Below are 15,921 nucleotides of genomic sequence, written 5' to 3'. Positions count from 1 at the left end.
ACCTGGTTTCTTGACTGAGTCATGTAGATATGCAAGGCCCTTCACAAGGGCCTTTCTGAATGGCTGATGCACAATAAAGTTTCTCAGCATATTCTCCCTACATTGAGATCCCGCCACTCTCCCACCAAGAGTACATTTCTCTACCTCCTGAATCGGAATTCTGTTTTGACTAACACAGTATGACGGCACCATTTCCAAGAGAAGCCTTCTCTCCGCGGCAGCCTTGGCGTCCTTGCCTTCCTACCCAGCGATCTCTACTGCTAAAAGCCCAAGCAACGCGGGGTGGCCCTGGAGGATGTGTCCTGTGAAGGGACGCACTGGAAGTAGAGCCTCCGGGTCCTGCTGCCTACTAGTGGATCAAGGAGGAACTGCACTGCTGTGTTGAAATTGCCAAACCTGAAATCATGAGCAAATTAAAACCCTGCCCAGCTACCAAGTTTTGTAGCAGTTTATGATATAATGCAGAGGACAAGATCCCAAAGTCACCCAGGTAATCAACAGCAGATCTTGAACCCAGGCAGTCCAGGTCTAGCGTCCACATCTTAACCATTACTAGGTTTGTTTGCTCCTTGGGCATTAAGCATAAAACATTTGAAAATGTTTTCGCCCAGTTAATGAATCCTCCATGCAAATCAAACCCAACTGGAGAAAACTAAATCTAAACCACAGAAACATTTTCAATGGTATGGACTTGTGCACAGCTATAAAATCCCCCAGAGATGCTAAGCGATGATAACAAATTTGTCACAGACCAGAGATAAATCTGAATGAGAGAAGACACTCCCTGCGATTTCCTGTTTATCTATTAGGGTTAATCTAGTCAGCTGCCGGCTAATATAATTACTTCATGGAAATATATGCTAATAGGAACCAAGGGAAGGCTCAGATAAATGAATCTCAAGAGGAATATTAGAACCCCGTGCTCATACCCCATTTGTTCGAGAATTCTTCTGTCAAGCGTACGTAGCCCTGATTGGCACCGCTCATTTCTTTCTTTCTCCACATGGGGCAGGGTGTAGCGAGGGCAGGACACAGGCAAAGCTCTCATCAGGTACAATGCCTGGACAATAAACCCCCTGAGAAACCCAGCACTAACTGTAGCCCATGGCACTGGAGGGCACTGCAGGAAAAAACCATGCTGATGGCCCTGCAGAAGACGCACCAAAACCATCTCTGCTTTTGACCAAGTCTCAGACTTGACAGTGTCGCCTACATAGTGTTCTCTGTAGGCATGCCACATCCACGTGGCTCCTGGGCTCAGCAGTGTGATCCTTTGTCCTACACCAGGATAATCATAGCGAACTTTGCCAAGGACAACAGATTACAAAGCAATGGGCCACACGAGCCTAGAAGAGGACGAGGAGTCCATCCTCAGCCAATGGCCGCCCAGTTCCGCAACTCACGCCCACCTCTAGCAACTCTGCCACCTCAACCCCATCTAGCCAGACAGCCAAAGTGACCTGGGGAACTGACACCTGCTTGGGCTCAGAAGTCGTGTGTACCAGAGTTCAAGTCTCATTTCCACTAGCTCCCAGGTGAGCACACACTGATAAAATGGATTACTAAACCCGCCCAATACATCACTTATCTGCAATGTGAGGAACCCTTGCACGCAGGACAGGTCCCTGAGCAGAGCACAGGCCTGTGGAAGGAGAAGCAGCGCTGCACCCTTCCTTCTCTAGTCTCGACCAGACATGACTGACTCATCTCCAAATGCTGCAGACTGGGGCCGCTCCATGTCACAGGCAGTCTAACAACGGCTCAGGATCAGCAGGGACTTCTACTATGCGGCACGATCATTTTACAGATGAGGAATTTGAAACCCAAAGGAGCTGAAGCCTGGGACAACATAATCTTGCCTATTCATTTCCTTTGCTGTGAGTTCAAAGAGCAATGTCCTCAAAGCCCTTCCTCACAAAAGTCACAAAAAGTGATTTGGCATATGCTATAACAAAGACAGTAGCATTGAGTGGTCAGAGGCTCAGGAGAGCCACGGTCAATACTGTTTCTGACACTAACTGTAGAAGCCTAGAATTCACTTAAACCACTTCAAGTTCTATCCAAATTCAATAATTCCAAAGAAAATGTAGTCCTTTTCTTTGCAGGTGTAATCCCCAGTACTTTCCACCAGGTGGCACAAAATCTCCTTTACAGAAACAGTCATAACAAAGGAAGGAAGGAATTGGGGTTGTTTTTTTTTCCTTCAAAGCCTTAACTTTGCTACAATTTGATTTTATTAGTGTTAATCATGCCTTTGGTCATCAATGCACTGAATGTCCAGGAGAAGGACTAAACTCAGACTTCAAAGCAGGAATGTGGGATGAGCACAGGAAAGATCACAAATAATGGTGTCTCGGTTAGCGCTTCCTACCTGGCCGCCTAAGTGCGGTGAGTGGTCATTTTGTGATTAGCTGTGAAAGGCCTGGAGGTGCAGGGGTATTGAAAACATTTTCTGCTCCGATAAAAGTCAGTGAAGAGAAAAAGAAATAACTGGAGAGGAGCATTTAAGACCATCACAGCAGGGAAGTTTCGCATTTAGAAAAACCTCTAGGGACTAAATGCAATAGCTTCATGGATTATATCCTGGCGTCAAAAGGGGACAGGAGAAGAAAACCTGGCCAAATCAGAAAGAAATGCTTACTTAGGAGCTTGAATTATTCCAGAAGAAATGCCCTCTTTGCTGATGATTGAACAAGGGATTCTGAAGACTGGCCACAGCTCTCAGTGATAAAGCATCTCCTTGGCATCCCTGCAACTATGGGTTGAGTCTTTAATAAATGAAGGAAGGGAGGGAGGCAGGGAGGTGAAGGGAGAGGAAAAATTTAATACTAGAAAGTAATCGTTCGTGTGCAATAAAACTAAGACAAATAAAGAACGGCAAAGCCTCAGGTGACCTGGGGTGTGGGTGGGTGGGGACTCCACGGTATTACTGATAGGACTGAATGTTATGGCAGACTTTCTGAAAGCAATTTTACAGGAAGCGACAGAAGCCACAAGACTGATGGCCTTTGACCTGGCAATAGCAGTTTCGGCCACTTCTACCAAAGGAGTAATTGAAAGAGAAAAAACCGTCATCCGTTTTTTAGGAAGCTGTAGTTTTGCTCTGCGTGATTTCGAACCATGCCAATGGTGTCATCTAAATGGGGGAGGGGAAGAGGTACTAATTAAATAGCAATAATGGCTAGCGATAATGAAATTAAGGAGGACGGACCAGAGAAGTGCTGAAAGGGATATGTGAAATAACTTTCAAAGTGCTCCTTATTTGCACCTAGAATCGTTGGGAAGCCTGGGTAGAGAAAGGATATTAGTAAGAAACTGACTGCCTAATGGCTCTATGATTATGAAGATGTTACTATGAGGGAAAGCAGGGTGAAGGGCATATGGGGACTCAAGCTTGAGAACTTTTCAGCGAATCCGTAATTATTTCAAAATAAAACTAGGTTTAAGAATTACATCCAAGCTCCCACACAGATGACCACCAATTACAAAATGTGTTTGATGTCTAGAACATTAAGGAGGCTCACAAACACTTTCAGAGTTGGGGACTGTGCACGTGTGGCCAGATGTGCTTGTATGGACGCTGCTGCCATTTCTGTCTACAGGGTTCACCAGACAACTGATCTGGCAATTATTCTTGTCTTCCTAGTGTGTAAACTTTATATATGTGATATATATATAAAGGAAGACATTTCATAGAAAACTAAGTTTATGTGCATGAAAGAGTATATGCTTCTTGCTCAGGTGTGCCCATGGAGGCCAAAAGAGGGCATGAGCTCAATTATAGATAAATTATAGACAGCTAAATTATAGGTGGTTGTTAGCTGTTGGAAACCAAACTCAGGTCCTCTGGAAGAGCAGGAAGTGCTCTTAACCACTGAGCCACCTCTCCAGCCCCAGGTATACATTTTCATACAGACCTTTTGGATGATCACTCCTCATAGACTATATTTAGAATTCTAGTTCTTTTTTTTTTTAAAGCTGAGGATCGAACCCAGGGCCTTGCGCTTGCTAGGCAAGCACTCTACCACTGAGCTAAATCCCCAACCCCTAGAATTCTATAGAACATGGAATTAAATACTTTTGTGCTTGTCTACGTGTGTGTGTGTACACAAGAACACATGTGTAGGCCAGAGGCCAACCTTGAGTTGTGCTGATTGTATAACTAAGCACAAGAAAACAGTTACAGGCTATAAGAGACGGGAAGGCCAATGTCCACTGTGATTACTATAAAGGTACTGAAGCCCTGAAGCCCTCTCCCCTCATAGTGAGGTTCGCCATCATGGGGGGCCTTCTGGATCAAGGGTGGGACAAGAGTAATTTGAAGAAGCAGGTTTAAGTTTGAAGATGTCGAGTTTCTGGTGTGGTCCTCTTCAGGATGCGCCCCGTTCCCCTAATAATTTTCACTGAACTATAGGCGCCCCTAGTTATCCCACATCCTGGCCACACAATCTACTGTCACATTCCTTGTTTCATCTTTTCTGTTTTTTTGCTGACTGAGGGCGGCCATTCCTGTCCTGTCACAGCATAGTGACAGTTTACATGGTGGTGATTACAGAAATACCACAAGCCTAAACCGGGACAGGGGCTTTCTTAAAATGTCACAGAGACTAAGAAAGAGAGACAATGGAAGGAAAATTACTTAGTAAGTGGCTTGGGTGGTGGCATTATTCAAAGCCATTTTATTCTGGTGTGAGAATACAAGCTAGTGGCTGAAAGCATCTTTCTTACAAACCTTGGCTTCTGGGTCACTGTTGACACTACAAGAATCATCATCATCAGCATGGGGGGCGTTTCTAGAAAGAAAACATAAAACCGGTCTTAGAATTCTGTTGTAAAGACTAGATGGCAAAGCCACCCCTGTTGGCAAACCCTCCACCCCCCTACCTGAGTTTCAAAGATGCATAGCGTAGCGTTGCTCCTTCAAACTCTTTTAGACTGGGGTCTGGGTTAACTGTGGCTGCGTGCAAATCCTAGAGGGGAAAAGAGTCCTGTTATGGCACAATGGAAGGGCCTGTTACCCTGCCTCAAATACCGAAGAGGAGGACAGAATGCCCCCAGCAAGAGGCGGAGGAGAGTGGATGTGAGCTTAGGCAGAAAACGGCATGCAAGGGCTGCTGTGTGCTGACGTGGCTCCCAAGCTCTGGCTCTTACAAGACGACAGGGGACCTGAGGCACACCAGCTTGAAATCATTCACAATGGGAGACATCCAAAAAAAAAAAAAAAAAAAAAAAAAATAGACAATGTGAATGTGAGCGGCACGCCCCAGCAAGAAGCCCCATCACTCCGTCCCTGCAGAATGCGTGATATGCATGGAGAAGAAAAATAAATAGCCACAGCCATGCAGAAAGGAACAAAAAAATATTACATGATCTAGAATCTGACAATATACTTGCCTTCCAAATGTCACTATTAATCTTTCCCCCATTCAGAACAGCAAAATCACTCCATGGCTGTTTCTAGACATATAATTATTCACATAGGAAAAACAAAAAACAAAAAAGCACATTGATTTAAAGAAAAAAAGAAAACACAAGGAGAAAAAAAAAAACCACAAGACACCATTGTTAGCATTGATATTCACAGGACGGGTTAGGGAACATATTAAATCTAACAGTAAGTAACTTGTTAGTGCTCTAAGCTAGATTATTACCTGACCAAGGCAGGCTTCAAACCAAATACAAGACTCAACGTTATTAGAATGAGGTGTAGTTATTTCCTAAATGTGGTCCTTGATGCAAACCACATGCTTTGCTACACTCAGTCCCCGGTCTACACAATTCTATAAAGACACCCCCCCCCACACACACACACATACACACACCACTACACACATGTTTTCTAGAGATAGAAGTGGAATCAGGGATGTCTCTTTGCTGGCTTGGGAACTGGGGGATGCCTCTATCTAAGAGCACAAGTCTGGAGTCAAGTACTGCTACTTCAGGAGGGAAAGGACAATGAAGAGAACAGCAGCTAGTCAGGAGCAGAGGCTGACACCATCATTCCGGTGAGATTCATTGCACTCAATGAAAGATGGCACCACCCACCCAGTCTACTATCCACTTCTGATTCATAAAACGCTCTACTTCGATGCCACACAAGTCTGTCCAGAGTTCACATCTGCCAGGGAAATGATTTTCTAAATGGCTACAGACCACAGCCAGGAGCCCTGCGCACTGAGAAAGCAGGTCCTTCCCACAACAAGGAAACTTGTTTTTCCTACTGTGCCAAGGGAATATGCAAGTATTTTTCCTAGATTTATGGAACTAAATGAAGCTATTAAAACTCAAGGATGGCCTTGTGAATCTCTCCTCAGATGGAAACATCAACAATGGAGAGTTTTCAACCAAGTAACTTTTCAACTGAAGTTCGTTGAAAATGAGCAGTAGCTGGTGACCCAGAACTTACAGTCAGCCCACTAAGGCAGGTTTTCACTAAGAACAAATCAACTTCAGTGCAAATGCCCTGTGGAATCTGGACTGCTGCTCAATCCCACTGTCAACACAATCAGCTTTCTTTTTGGGGCTAGGGGTCTGAGCTGCCATATTCAAAATACAAAAGAACTCAGATCACAACACTAATTTTGAAAAGCAATCTCTTCTAATGAATGTAAGGACAGGAATATTGTGCATCTTAGCTCTCTCCTTACTCGATATCCCTCAAAGTGTGTTCAGCCTCCACTGAGAAGTATAATTTGGGAAAACGGTGGCCTGTTAGCTCAGAAGGGCTGGGAACCTGAGATGGGCGTAGGGTTTTATGTATGTGTGTTTTCCTGGGGAAGGCCAGTAAGCTTTGCTCCTATTTTTAATATATATTTAAAATTTTACTTTGTGTGTGTGTATATATACCCGAGTATACACACCAAATGCATGCACGGGCCTGCAGAGTTCAGGAGGGGACACCAGATCCCCGAAAACTGGAGTTACAGGTCATTGTGAGCTGTCACCTGGGTGCTGAGAACCCACCCCAGCTGCCTTGCAAGAGCAGGGAGCCCTCTCAACAGCTGGGTTCTCTCTCCAGCCCCATTGTTCCTGTTCTCAGAGGGACCTGTGGGGGCCAGGCTGTCACTGCTCTGGAGCTATAGAAAATGCTCCTGGCAAGTGAGAAAGAAAACATCAAGCTGCAAGTTTCTTTTCCAAGCAAAGCCCCCACGGCTCCACATCAGGACCCCGGATGCAGGGGAGGCTCCACATCAGGACTCCAGCTACAGGGTGGGCTCCACATCAGGACCCCGGATGCAGGGTGGGCTCCACATCAGGACCCCGGATGCAGGGTGGGCAGCTTTCCTTCTTACTTTAGGTTGAACTTTGAAAAGGGGCATCAGTTGAGGAGCTGAAGAGAGTCAAGCTAACTATGTTTGCCTGAAGAAACTTCAGGGGAAGAGGAAGGAATGGGAAGAGAAGGGGGGGGGGCGATACAGGAAGAGAGGGAGGGAGGTAAAAAAAGAAAGGGAGAGAGAAAGGTGGGGGAGAAAGAAGACAAGACTGATGTCTGAAAAATAGACACTTGAAATCAGAAATTATTCAGGAAGGGCTCTGTGTCGGGACAGGAGAGGACAGAAGAATATTTTAAATGGAGCATTCAGAAAAACTTCAGAACTGAATTAAAACAGGCCTCTGTGTGGGTGTCGAATCTGATGCCTTTTTATACGGCTGCTCTCTGAACACAGGAGTCTCTGTAAAGGGAGTGTTGACTGGCCTCTATGAAGCGAACTCTGGAGTCAGCTGGCAGCCGCCTGATGGTCACCCACATCTACATAAACAAAACCCCGTGCAGTAAACAATTATTGCGAAACTCAAGCATGGAACAGTGGCGACTTCGTTATGACTGGGCCAAAGGTATTTAATGTTTAAACCTCACTTTAAATAATCCATTGAAGTCAAAGATGGAAAATTCTCTTTCTCATAAAAGCAACCATAACTTTTCCCATTTTAAACAAAGAACAGCACACTTTTTCTTAAACATTAAGAACAGCATTGTATGACCATTTAATTGTTTTTAATTAATAAGAGAAAATATTTTCTACATTTAATAAACTTATTTATTTTCATAGTGCTGGGACTCAACCTATGGCCTTGAGCACGTCAGCCAAGCACTCTCCCCAGCTCTATTAAAGAATGTTAGCTAGTAAAAATTTAAAAATAAAAACCTACCAGAGGGTCTCTGGCTCAACAGAAAGTCTACAGTCACTTGGGTCTGCAGCGGGAAGAGTGGAAAGGTAAGAGGGGGTGGGGACAAAGGAGCCAGTAAAAGAGGAAGCGGGAGGTGAGCCATCTGCTTGCTTCAGGTAGGAAGAGACACACAAGATAGGGTGAGAGGGAATGGACAGAGAGCATCTCCTATAAAAGCAACCTGCCTAGGAACCTTCTAGGTAGACTGGATAAAGTCTGGCATGGCCACGAGATGTCCTGGGCCAGAGTTCTGGCTGGAATCAGTGCTTCCTAGTCCTTACCCTGGCCCTGCCCAGGGTGCAGCATCCATGGTTCTAGATATGCTGCCCAGGGTGCAGCATCCATGGTTCTAGATAGGATGCTCAGGGCGCAGCATCCATGGTTCTAGATAGGATGCTCAGGGTGCAGCATCCATGGTTCTAGATAGGATGCTCAGGGCGCAGCATCCACGGTTCTAGATAGGATGCTCAGGGTACAGCATCCACGGTTCTAGATATGATGCCCAGGGTGCAGCATCCATGGTTCTAGATAGGATGCCCAGGGTGCAGCATCCATGGTTCTAGATAGGATGCCCAGGGTGCAGCATCCATGGTTCTAGATAGGATGCCCAGGGTGCAGCATCCATGGTTCTAAATATGATGCTCAGGGTACAGCATCCATGGTTCTAGATAGGAAGTTCAGGGCGCAGCATCCATGGATCTAAATCACGCTCAGTGATGAGAAAGCTGCAGAGCCCTGGCTCCCATGGTGTACACTGAGTAACTGACCCAGTGCTCAAAACACAGTGCTTGCTCTTCTAGACCTATAGCATCATGCAGGGCGTGTGCAAGGATGGGGCCGCCAGGGAGAGCCAAGCACATATCTTGGCTGACTGAGCGCTTTTATTCTAATTTCCCTCGAGGTGGGGGATCTTGGAAAACAATTCCACAAATCAAAGAGAAATGGACCAATGACCTTCAGTTGGAAAAGGCCCTTCTTCAACAAAGCCAGCAGGGTGTTCCTGAGGATGGATTCTCAGGAGCTGGAAAGGAAGTCCTTCTGAGGAAGCCATCTTTACTATGTGCATGCATAGCTGGGATGTGTCCTCTCAAAACCCTGTGTGGGAAACAATTCCAATGTGCAGCAGTGTTGGGGACAAGGCACATGGCAGGGGGTTGTGTCACCAGGGCTCTGCTCTGGTGGGTGGTTTAGCGCTAACTACCACCGTGCTCACACCTGACAGTAGTCCATCCTCTTATTCCCCCGTTCTCCTCTTTGCTCAGAGGATGAGGCAGGAAGAAGGTTCTCATCAGATGCAGCTTCTCTAACCTGGACCCCAGCCGCTGCTCCAGCCTACGAGGCAACACGTTTCTGCTCATTACAAATCACTGTAGTGCTTTGTATTTGGAGCAGAAACCAAAGGCCCAGGGATCCACCCTCAGCTCACAGGCTGGGAAACGCTGCCCTTGCATCTACAAGGTCCATCTCGGAGGGTCTTTGCTGCCCTCCAATGTCACACTCACTTGACTGGGCTGTGTGATCTGGTGAAATCACAGAATGGTCCTTCAATGGGGCAACCTCACTCCAGGGACACATGGAAATACACAGGTTTTGAACTTGGACCTGTGTGCTCTTCCTGGGGGTGATAACTGTTTAGGCAGCCAATGGCCACAAGCACGTTAGCAAGTAGAGAGACTTCTTAAGGAGACAAGGTCTCCTCTGAGGGTCCCACTCTCCACACTTCTTGAGAAACCCTGGCAATCTTGACAGGAAGATTCAAAGCAAGTCTTGGTCACAGGCCAAGAGCTAGTCATAAAAAATACCTTGTATGGCGCCTCGTCTCTCTTTTTAAAATTCCACATCCACATAATTTCAGAGGTAATTTGGAACAAGTAAATGGTTTAGGAGGGGAGGGGAGGAACAGCGCTGTGGGCCAAATTTCAGTAGCAAATACTTCTCGGCCAGTTGATAAACTTTCAAAAAACACTTGCTGGCGCGTGCGCTGGAAACATTATCCGATGTGCTTAACACTTCCCGGGTGAACTTTGGAAAGTGAAATGTAAAATTTTCAAACTGTAAGGAAGCCTGCAGTCCTAAAGTTTTGGTACCGTCAACAGACTTGGCGCCCATCTATCCGACTTTTCTTTTCAAGCCAGCTCACAAGAGAGCTCACTGAAAACATGCATCTCTGACAGGACACATTACAAACTACTTCTCTCTCTCTCTTTTAACATTCTGCTCCTTTTTTTTTTTTTCATGCTTTGAAATTAGTTGAAATGGATTCTATTTAGGGATCAAAGAGATGGAGCGAGAGAAATATTCATTTCTCTTCTGCTGTCATGGGCACCTGGGACGATGTTATTAAGGAGTCGTTTTCTGGATGGCTCTGTGTGTGACGCAGCCCTCCCTTTGGGTGAGACAAAGAGATCTGAGAGTCTCCACATTTCCTAATATAGCATGTCAAGTCTCAGGTGGGAGCAGGGGGGCAGCGGATCAAAGTTCAAGGTTGACTTCACCACATACAAGCTCTGTTATCTTAGGAATACCACTTAACCTTTCTGTTTCAAATTAAAATGGGAGTGACAGGCACCCTCGGTGACAGGTGGGTGTTTTGTGGGAATAATGGGACAAGACACTGGCCCTGTAAACATGTGCCGCCTCCTGGGGCCCCTGGTTTGGTATCATCCTCAATGTTCCCATGTCCTTGGTATGTTATGTGGCAGGCTGCCTGCCTCTTCCCCCTACTCTAATCTCCCTTTCTGTCTGCTAAGTCCTTCGCTCCTCTGATTACAATGCGTTGGCCCTCTTACATCTGCTGGGATGTTTGACTTAACGGATGGCCTCACGTACCGGGGAAATTGTGCACAAAGTAAACAGTCAAAAGGTTCATCGGGGGAACAGCTATTCCGTCTGTTAATCAAAGGGCTGGTGGCCTGGGGAATACAGCGTAGTAGCTGAGTATCTGCCTAGCCTCTGTGAGGCCCTGACTTCCGTTCTTGGTACCAGGGTGGATGAATGAATGAATGAACAAATGAAATGTATGAACAAGTAAATACTCCAATAAATGGTAGTGGTAGAGTGCTTGCCTACCAGGCATGAGGTTCTGGGTTTGATCCTTGGCACTACAGTAAAACATAAATAAGATGAATAAGCCAGCCAACAAAAAGAAATGGCTGGGCATGAGTCAGTCACTGCCTGTCTGAAACCTCTAAAACCATTCATTTCCTAAAGTCCCACTGAGGGAGAAAACTACACAGTAAGGACAAGTGGAAGTGTGTGAGTGTGTGTGTGTGTTTGTGTGTGTGTGTGTGTGTGTGTGTGTGTGTGTGTGTAATGCCAGCTGCAGGGCTACTCAAGTCCTGATTCTCAGACGCTATCTTTTCTGCCACAGCAGAGTCCTATAAGGGTCAAACATAGTATTTACAAAACCCTCTCATTTTGTTCCCTGTGGTGCTGTGGACTGAACCCAGCTCCCTGTATAGGTAGCGCTATCACTGAGCTACTCACTCAGGCCGGACAAGTCTTCATAAGTAATCAGGAGGCTGAAAACTCCAGAGGAGAAAGAGGATGTGATAAGTCCCATGAAGCTGGAGAAGAGGCTCTGAACAGTGGGTGGGGGTAGGAAGCAGGTACAGGATGGGAAAGAACAGGTAAGAGTGGACCCCAAGAGCCTCGTGAATGAGAGAGGCCCTCTACTGACAGTTTTACCCAGGGCCAGCTGCCCAGCTCTACTGTGTTCCTCCTAACACATCTGCACACAACACTGAAACAAAACTCTACCATATTAAGAAAGGAAATAAAAATCCAAGCCACACAACCCCAGACCACACCCCTTGGATGCCACAAGGCAGGCACAAAGAAGGACTTTCTTCTAAGTATGGAGGGCACAAGGCACCTGGAATAGGGAGCAGGTCTCCAGTTAGTCCAACCTCGTGACTACAGGGACAACAGGAGGCCGAGGACATTGAAAACCTAAAGCCAGAGACACTGAGAAGAGTCCTGGCCAGGGATTCAGAGGCTCTGGGTACTTCTGTGTGTCACTGATAGCTCCGTGCCTCAGTTTCCCTATCTATAATGTACTCTCCTGGATGTGGGTACTCTACCATTGAATACAACTAAACAGTTAGGATAGAACAACTCAGCCCTGTTACAGCAAGATCAGAGGCATATTCTGGCTGGCTCTGCATGGGGACAGGGACGAGGGGGTGGGGGGCAGTGCATCTGCAGTACAGAGTGTGAGCCCAGGGATGTCCGAGACCGGGCAGGAAGTAGGCGCCTTCACATCAAGCTTGTTAAAGACTAGAGCTACACTGGTTTTTATTTCTATCCCAAATGCATCTAACACAAGGTGAATAAGTCACTGGAGAAAAGTTGCTCAGGATGGACAACTGTTAGGCTTCGATAAAATGCTATCAAATCATCCAGTGCTCAACAACAAAATCCTGTGTGGTTCACTGGCACTGAATCACATGACCAGGGCAGAGTCCAAACGAGCCAAAGCTCTCGTCTACCAACCCTTCTGTCTAAAGATGGAGAACGGGGATTAAGGCTGAGGAAAGGAGATGCTGAAGCCCTCTAGAGCAGGAAGCTGAGAACAATACCAATCTTCCTGCCTCTCAGAGAGGAACGGGTCACCGATCAGAAAAGTCAGGAACAAGATGCTGACTACTTTTTTTTGGTTTTTTGAGACAGGGTTTCTCTCTGTAGCTTTCGGAGCCTGTCCTGGATCTTGCTCTGTAGACCAGGCTGGCCTCGAACTCACAGAGATCCACCTGCCTCTGCCTCCCGAGTGCTGGGATTACAGGAGTGCGCCACCACCGCCCGGCCTTGATGCTGGCTACTTTTAAAGATAGGGTGGGTGATAGGAGAGGCGAACGCAGAAGAGTCTGGCCAGTTAGGGTAATGCACTCATCTCTCAAACCAAAAGAAAATGGGTTTGTTTAAAGAATAAAGGATTATCATCAGAAGAAAGGGATGGGGAGCAGGAAAGATAGCCTGTTAGAGAAACCATTCATAGAAATAAATAAATAAATAAATAAATAAATAAATAAATAAATAAATAAAAAAAAATAAATGAAGCTGTCACCTGGCTGTGACCTTTTCTGGTGATAATTCTCTTAAGTGTGTTGTTACTCGGACTGACAAATATTTGCTGCAGGAATCATTACACGAATGAATGAAATTCTTTAAGGCCTCAATTCTTTGTTTAAACATCCTGATTTCTTCCTCGGGGATACCCGGAATTTATGCCACTAATTATTTCCAAAATAATGTCACTTCTGCTAAATAAACACATCTCTTTTTTTCTCCTTAAATAGGAATTAAGCCTTTAAGTGCTCTCAAGGGTTATTCCTGCAAGACATCTTCGGCATGCTAGCAAATGAACCCACGGCTAATAAGATACATGGTAATTATAACACGTCTGGCCAAGAGATGTTCTTCCTATGTGTAAATATTTCATGGATCCAGCACCATGCAATGGTACCTGCCGAGAAAATTACTGCCTCCATGAGCCCTAGGGAAACTTAGCCACTTCCCACTAATCAGCTCCTCATGTTTTTGTACTTAGAATGGTGTTTCACGAGACCAGAATCCATTAAAAGTGAAAACAGCCCTGAATGACAGGCATATTAACACTATTTACTAAGAGGCTGCATCACCGAGCTCTCGAATACAACATGCATGGCCATCAAAAGGCTTACCTCAACGACCTGTTGGGGCAGAGGCTGTGAGTCTAAAGGGAAACTGAGTCCCATCTACTAAGCATCTAAAAAGATACTCCACTTTACCTCATTCTCTGGGGTAGGAGATGGCGTTACAGAGCTAAGGGACCCTTTCCTAGAACCCTGGAGGTCCACTGGGATAGAGACAGGCTGTTCCCACTGCGTCGTTCCTGTCGGGATGTGCCAATAATAGGTCCCAGCAATGTCGCTGACTCTTTTCCAGCCTGGCGGTAAATCCGGATCCGTCTGAAATGAATGGTCACTCCAAATATCTGCTGGGAAATGGAAAAAAAAATGGGGATTTTATTAAAATAGAAAAAGGAAGCTTCCAACAGCCAGGTAAAGCCTACACGCAGAAACATCTACATCCAATGAGAAGAACCTACCATATGAAGTGTGGTTAAAAGAAGGGTACTGTAGGAAGGAACAGAACTGGAAAGGTTGTTTGCCATCTGTGAAGAGAGGCATGAAGACCTCATTTTCAGTCTAATAACCTCAAACTAGAGCTCCATGAATCATAACCAACCATGCAGGCAAACTCCACATGTTTACACACTTACACACAGCCTACCAGACCCCACTCTCAATCCGGAAGAAGGACAGGTTGGCACTACGCATCCTTCCTGGCTATAGGCCTAAATTTCTGTCACTACTTTCTATAGATAAGCGCTGTGTTTGCACTGACACACCCACGGAGGAGCAGTGTCTCTTTCGGGCCTCTAGGACTCCGAAGTGCACACGTTTAGGAAAAGCAAACTGAAATAAATAGCTGTGGAATTCAACCAAGGGCCAGACTGGCTTTCGAAGTGGGCCGGTGCTGTAAAAACATGAGAGAAGGTGGGAGTGAGAGGTCATACGGAACGGGGAGAGTGTGGTCAATGGGGAAGCGCCTGCCAAGTCCAAAGACACTCAAATTCAGTAAATAACTCTTACGTACTGTGGGTGCCAAATAAAGTTTACCCACTGGACAATTTCGGGCACACTTAGCCTACCTCAGTATTTTCCCTATCTATTGAGTAATCATTTGCTTAACTTTTTTCTTATCCTGGAGTTGAATATTAAAGGGATAAAATGTACAAGAGAAAGGAGTGAGAAATTCAGAGATGAAGGATCGTGGAGAAGCCACAGTGCTAACGGCGTCCGTCTGGCAGGCTAACAACCTGGGCTCTAGACCTGAGCACTGTTCTATTCTAAGGGCGAGGCCCGTTTCTACACAGTCATACAGAAAAGCCTGAATGCTTTATTGAATTTCCAATGAGAGCACATGTGGGCTTTGTTCAATACAGCATCGTTGTGTAATGTGGGCACACATTCCCAAAGCTGTCACAGGACAGAAGAAAAAGAAAGGCCAGACAAAGAGGCTGGCGAAGTCCACGGGCACAGATGTGTATCTACACTGTTGTTGGCACTCCAGCATTCACTTCCTTCATTTCAGCTTGCCAGAGGCAAGATTGCCACAGGTCTTAAATGACGGTGGAAACAGTGTCCTCTAGCCACAGGAAAATTAAGCATGATTACGCAATTCCAACTTAACAAAATTTGCAGAAACAACTCTAACCCAATGTGTTTATATTCCCCATTCACGCCCCCCGCCCCCAAAGGAGGTCAACGCTCGCTGTTGTTAGCATCTCAACTGGGGCAGGGAAAGGAAAATGCAAAGGATTTAAATTGGAGAAGTCTGGAGTACGCGAGTGCCCTTATAGGGTCTCCTTCCGTGGCCCCCAGTCAGGTCCGGGGCAAACATGGGAAGGAATGAAAGGGTGCCTGTTCTACCTCTGTGGTTCATGAGGTCTGTGCATGTATGCCTGAGAGTGAGGAACAGCCAGGCACACCATCAGAGTAGGAATTCACGCCAGGCCAAGGGCAGAGTACAAGGGCAGTGGCCTTGAAGCCAGGTTGCTCCCTAGAGTGTGTGAGGGGAACTTGGCACTAGAGGGAATGAACTGAGCTGTTCTATGTTGAACCAAACACTCTACATTTCTTACCTGGTTTGTATTTTAAATTTCTGCCAAGATCGTGTTAGAAAAAAAATACTAGGAAGGGGGGCTTA

At 46.0% G+C, this 15,921-nt stretch overlaps 1 protein-coding gene across 8 annotated transcripts in view; it reads right to left on the bottom strand.

The window, feature by feature from the left end:
- Nucleotides 1–15,921, bottom strand: part of Apbb2 (amyloid beta precursor protein binding family B member 2) — a 331,671-nt gene that overhangs the window by 87,486 nt on the left and 228,264 nt on the right. For 3 of the 8 annotated variants that reach the window (XM_036201550.1, XM_036201546.1, XM_036201547.1), the window contains 4 exons: nucleotides 13,938–14,146; nucleotides 5,395–5,457; nucleotides 4,885–4,970; nucleotides 4,733–4,793 (listed from right to left, as the gene is read on the bottom strand). In XM_036201550.1, the coding sequence (XP_036057443.1) occupies nucleotides 4,733–4,793; nucleotides 4,885–4,970; nucleotides 5,395–5,457; nucleotides 13,938–14,146 (419 nt within the window). The remainder of the gene's footprint in view (nucleotides 1–4,732; nucleotides 4,794–4,884; nucleotides 4,971–5,394; nucleotides 5,458–13,937; nucleotides 14,147–15,921) is intronic. The other 5 variants (XM_036201551.1, XM_036201548.1, XM_036201553.1 and 2 more) reach the window with 3 other exon arrangements.

This window comes from Onychomys torridus, chromosome 10, assembly GCF_903995425.1.
Source record: "Onychomys torridus chromosome 10, mOncTor1.1, whole genome shotgun sequence".
Lineage (NCBI taxonomy): Eukaryota > Metazoa > Chordata > Mammalia > Rodentia > Cricetidae > Onychomys > Onychomys torridus.
Note: the sequence above shows the minus strand (reverse complement) of the source record. Positions and strands in the feature narration are given on the sequence as shown.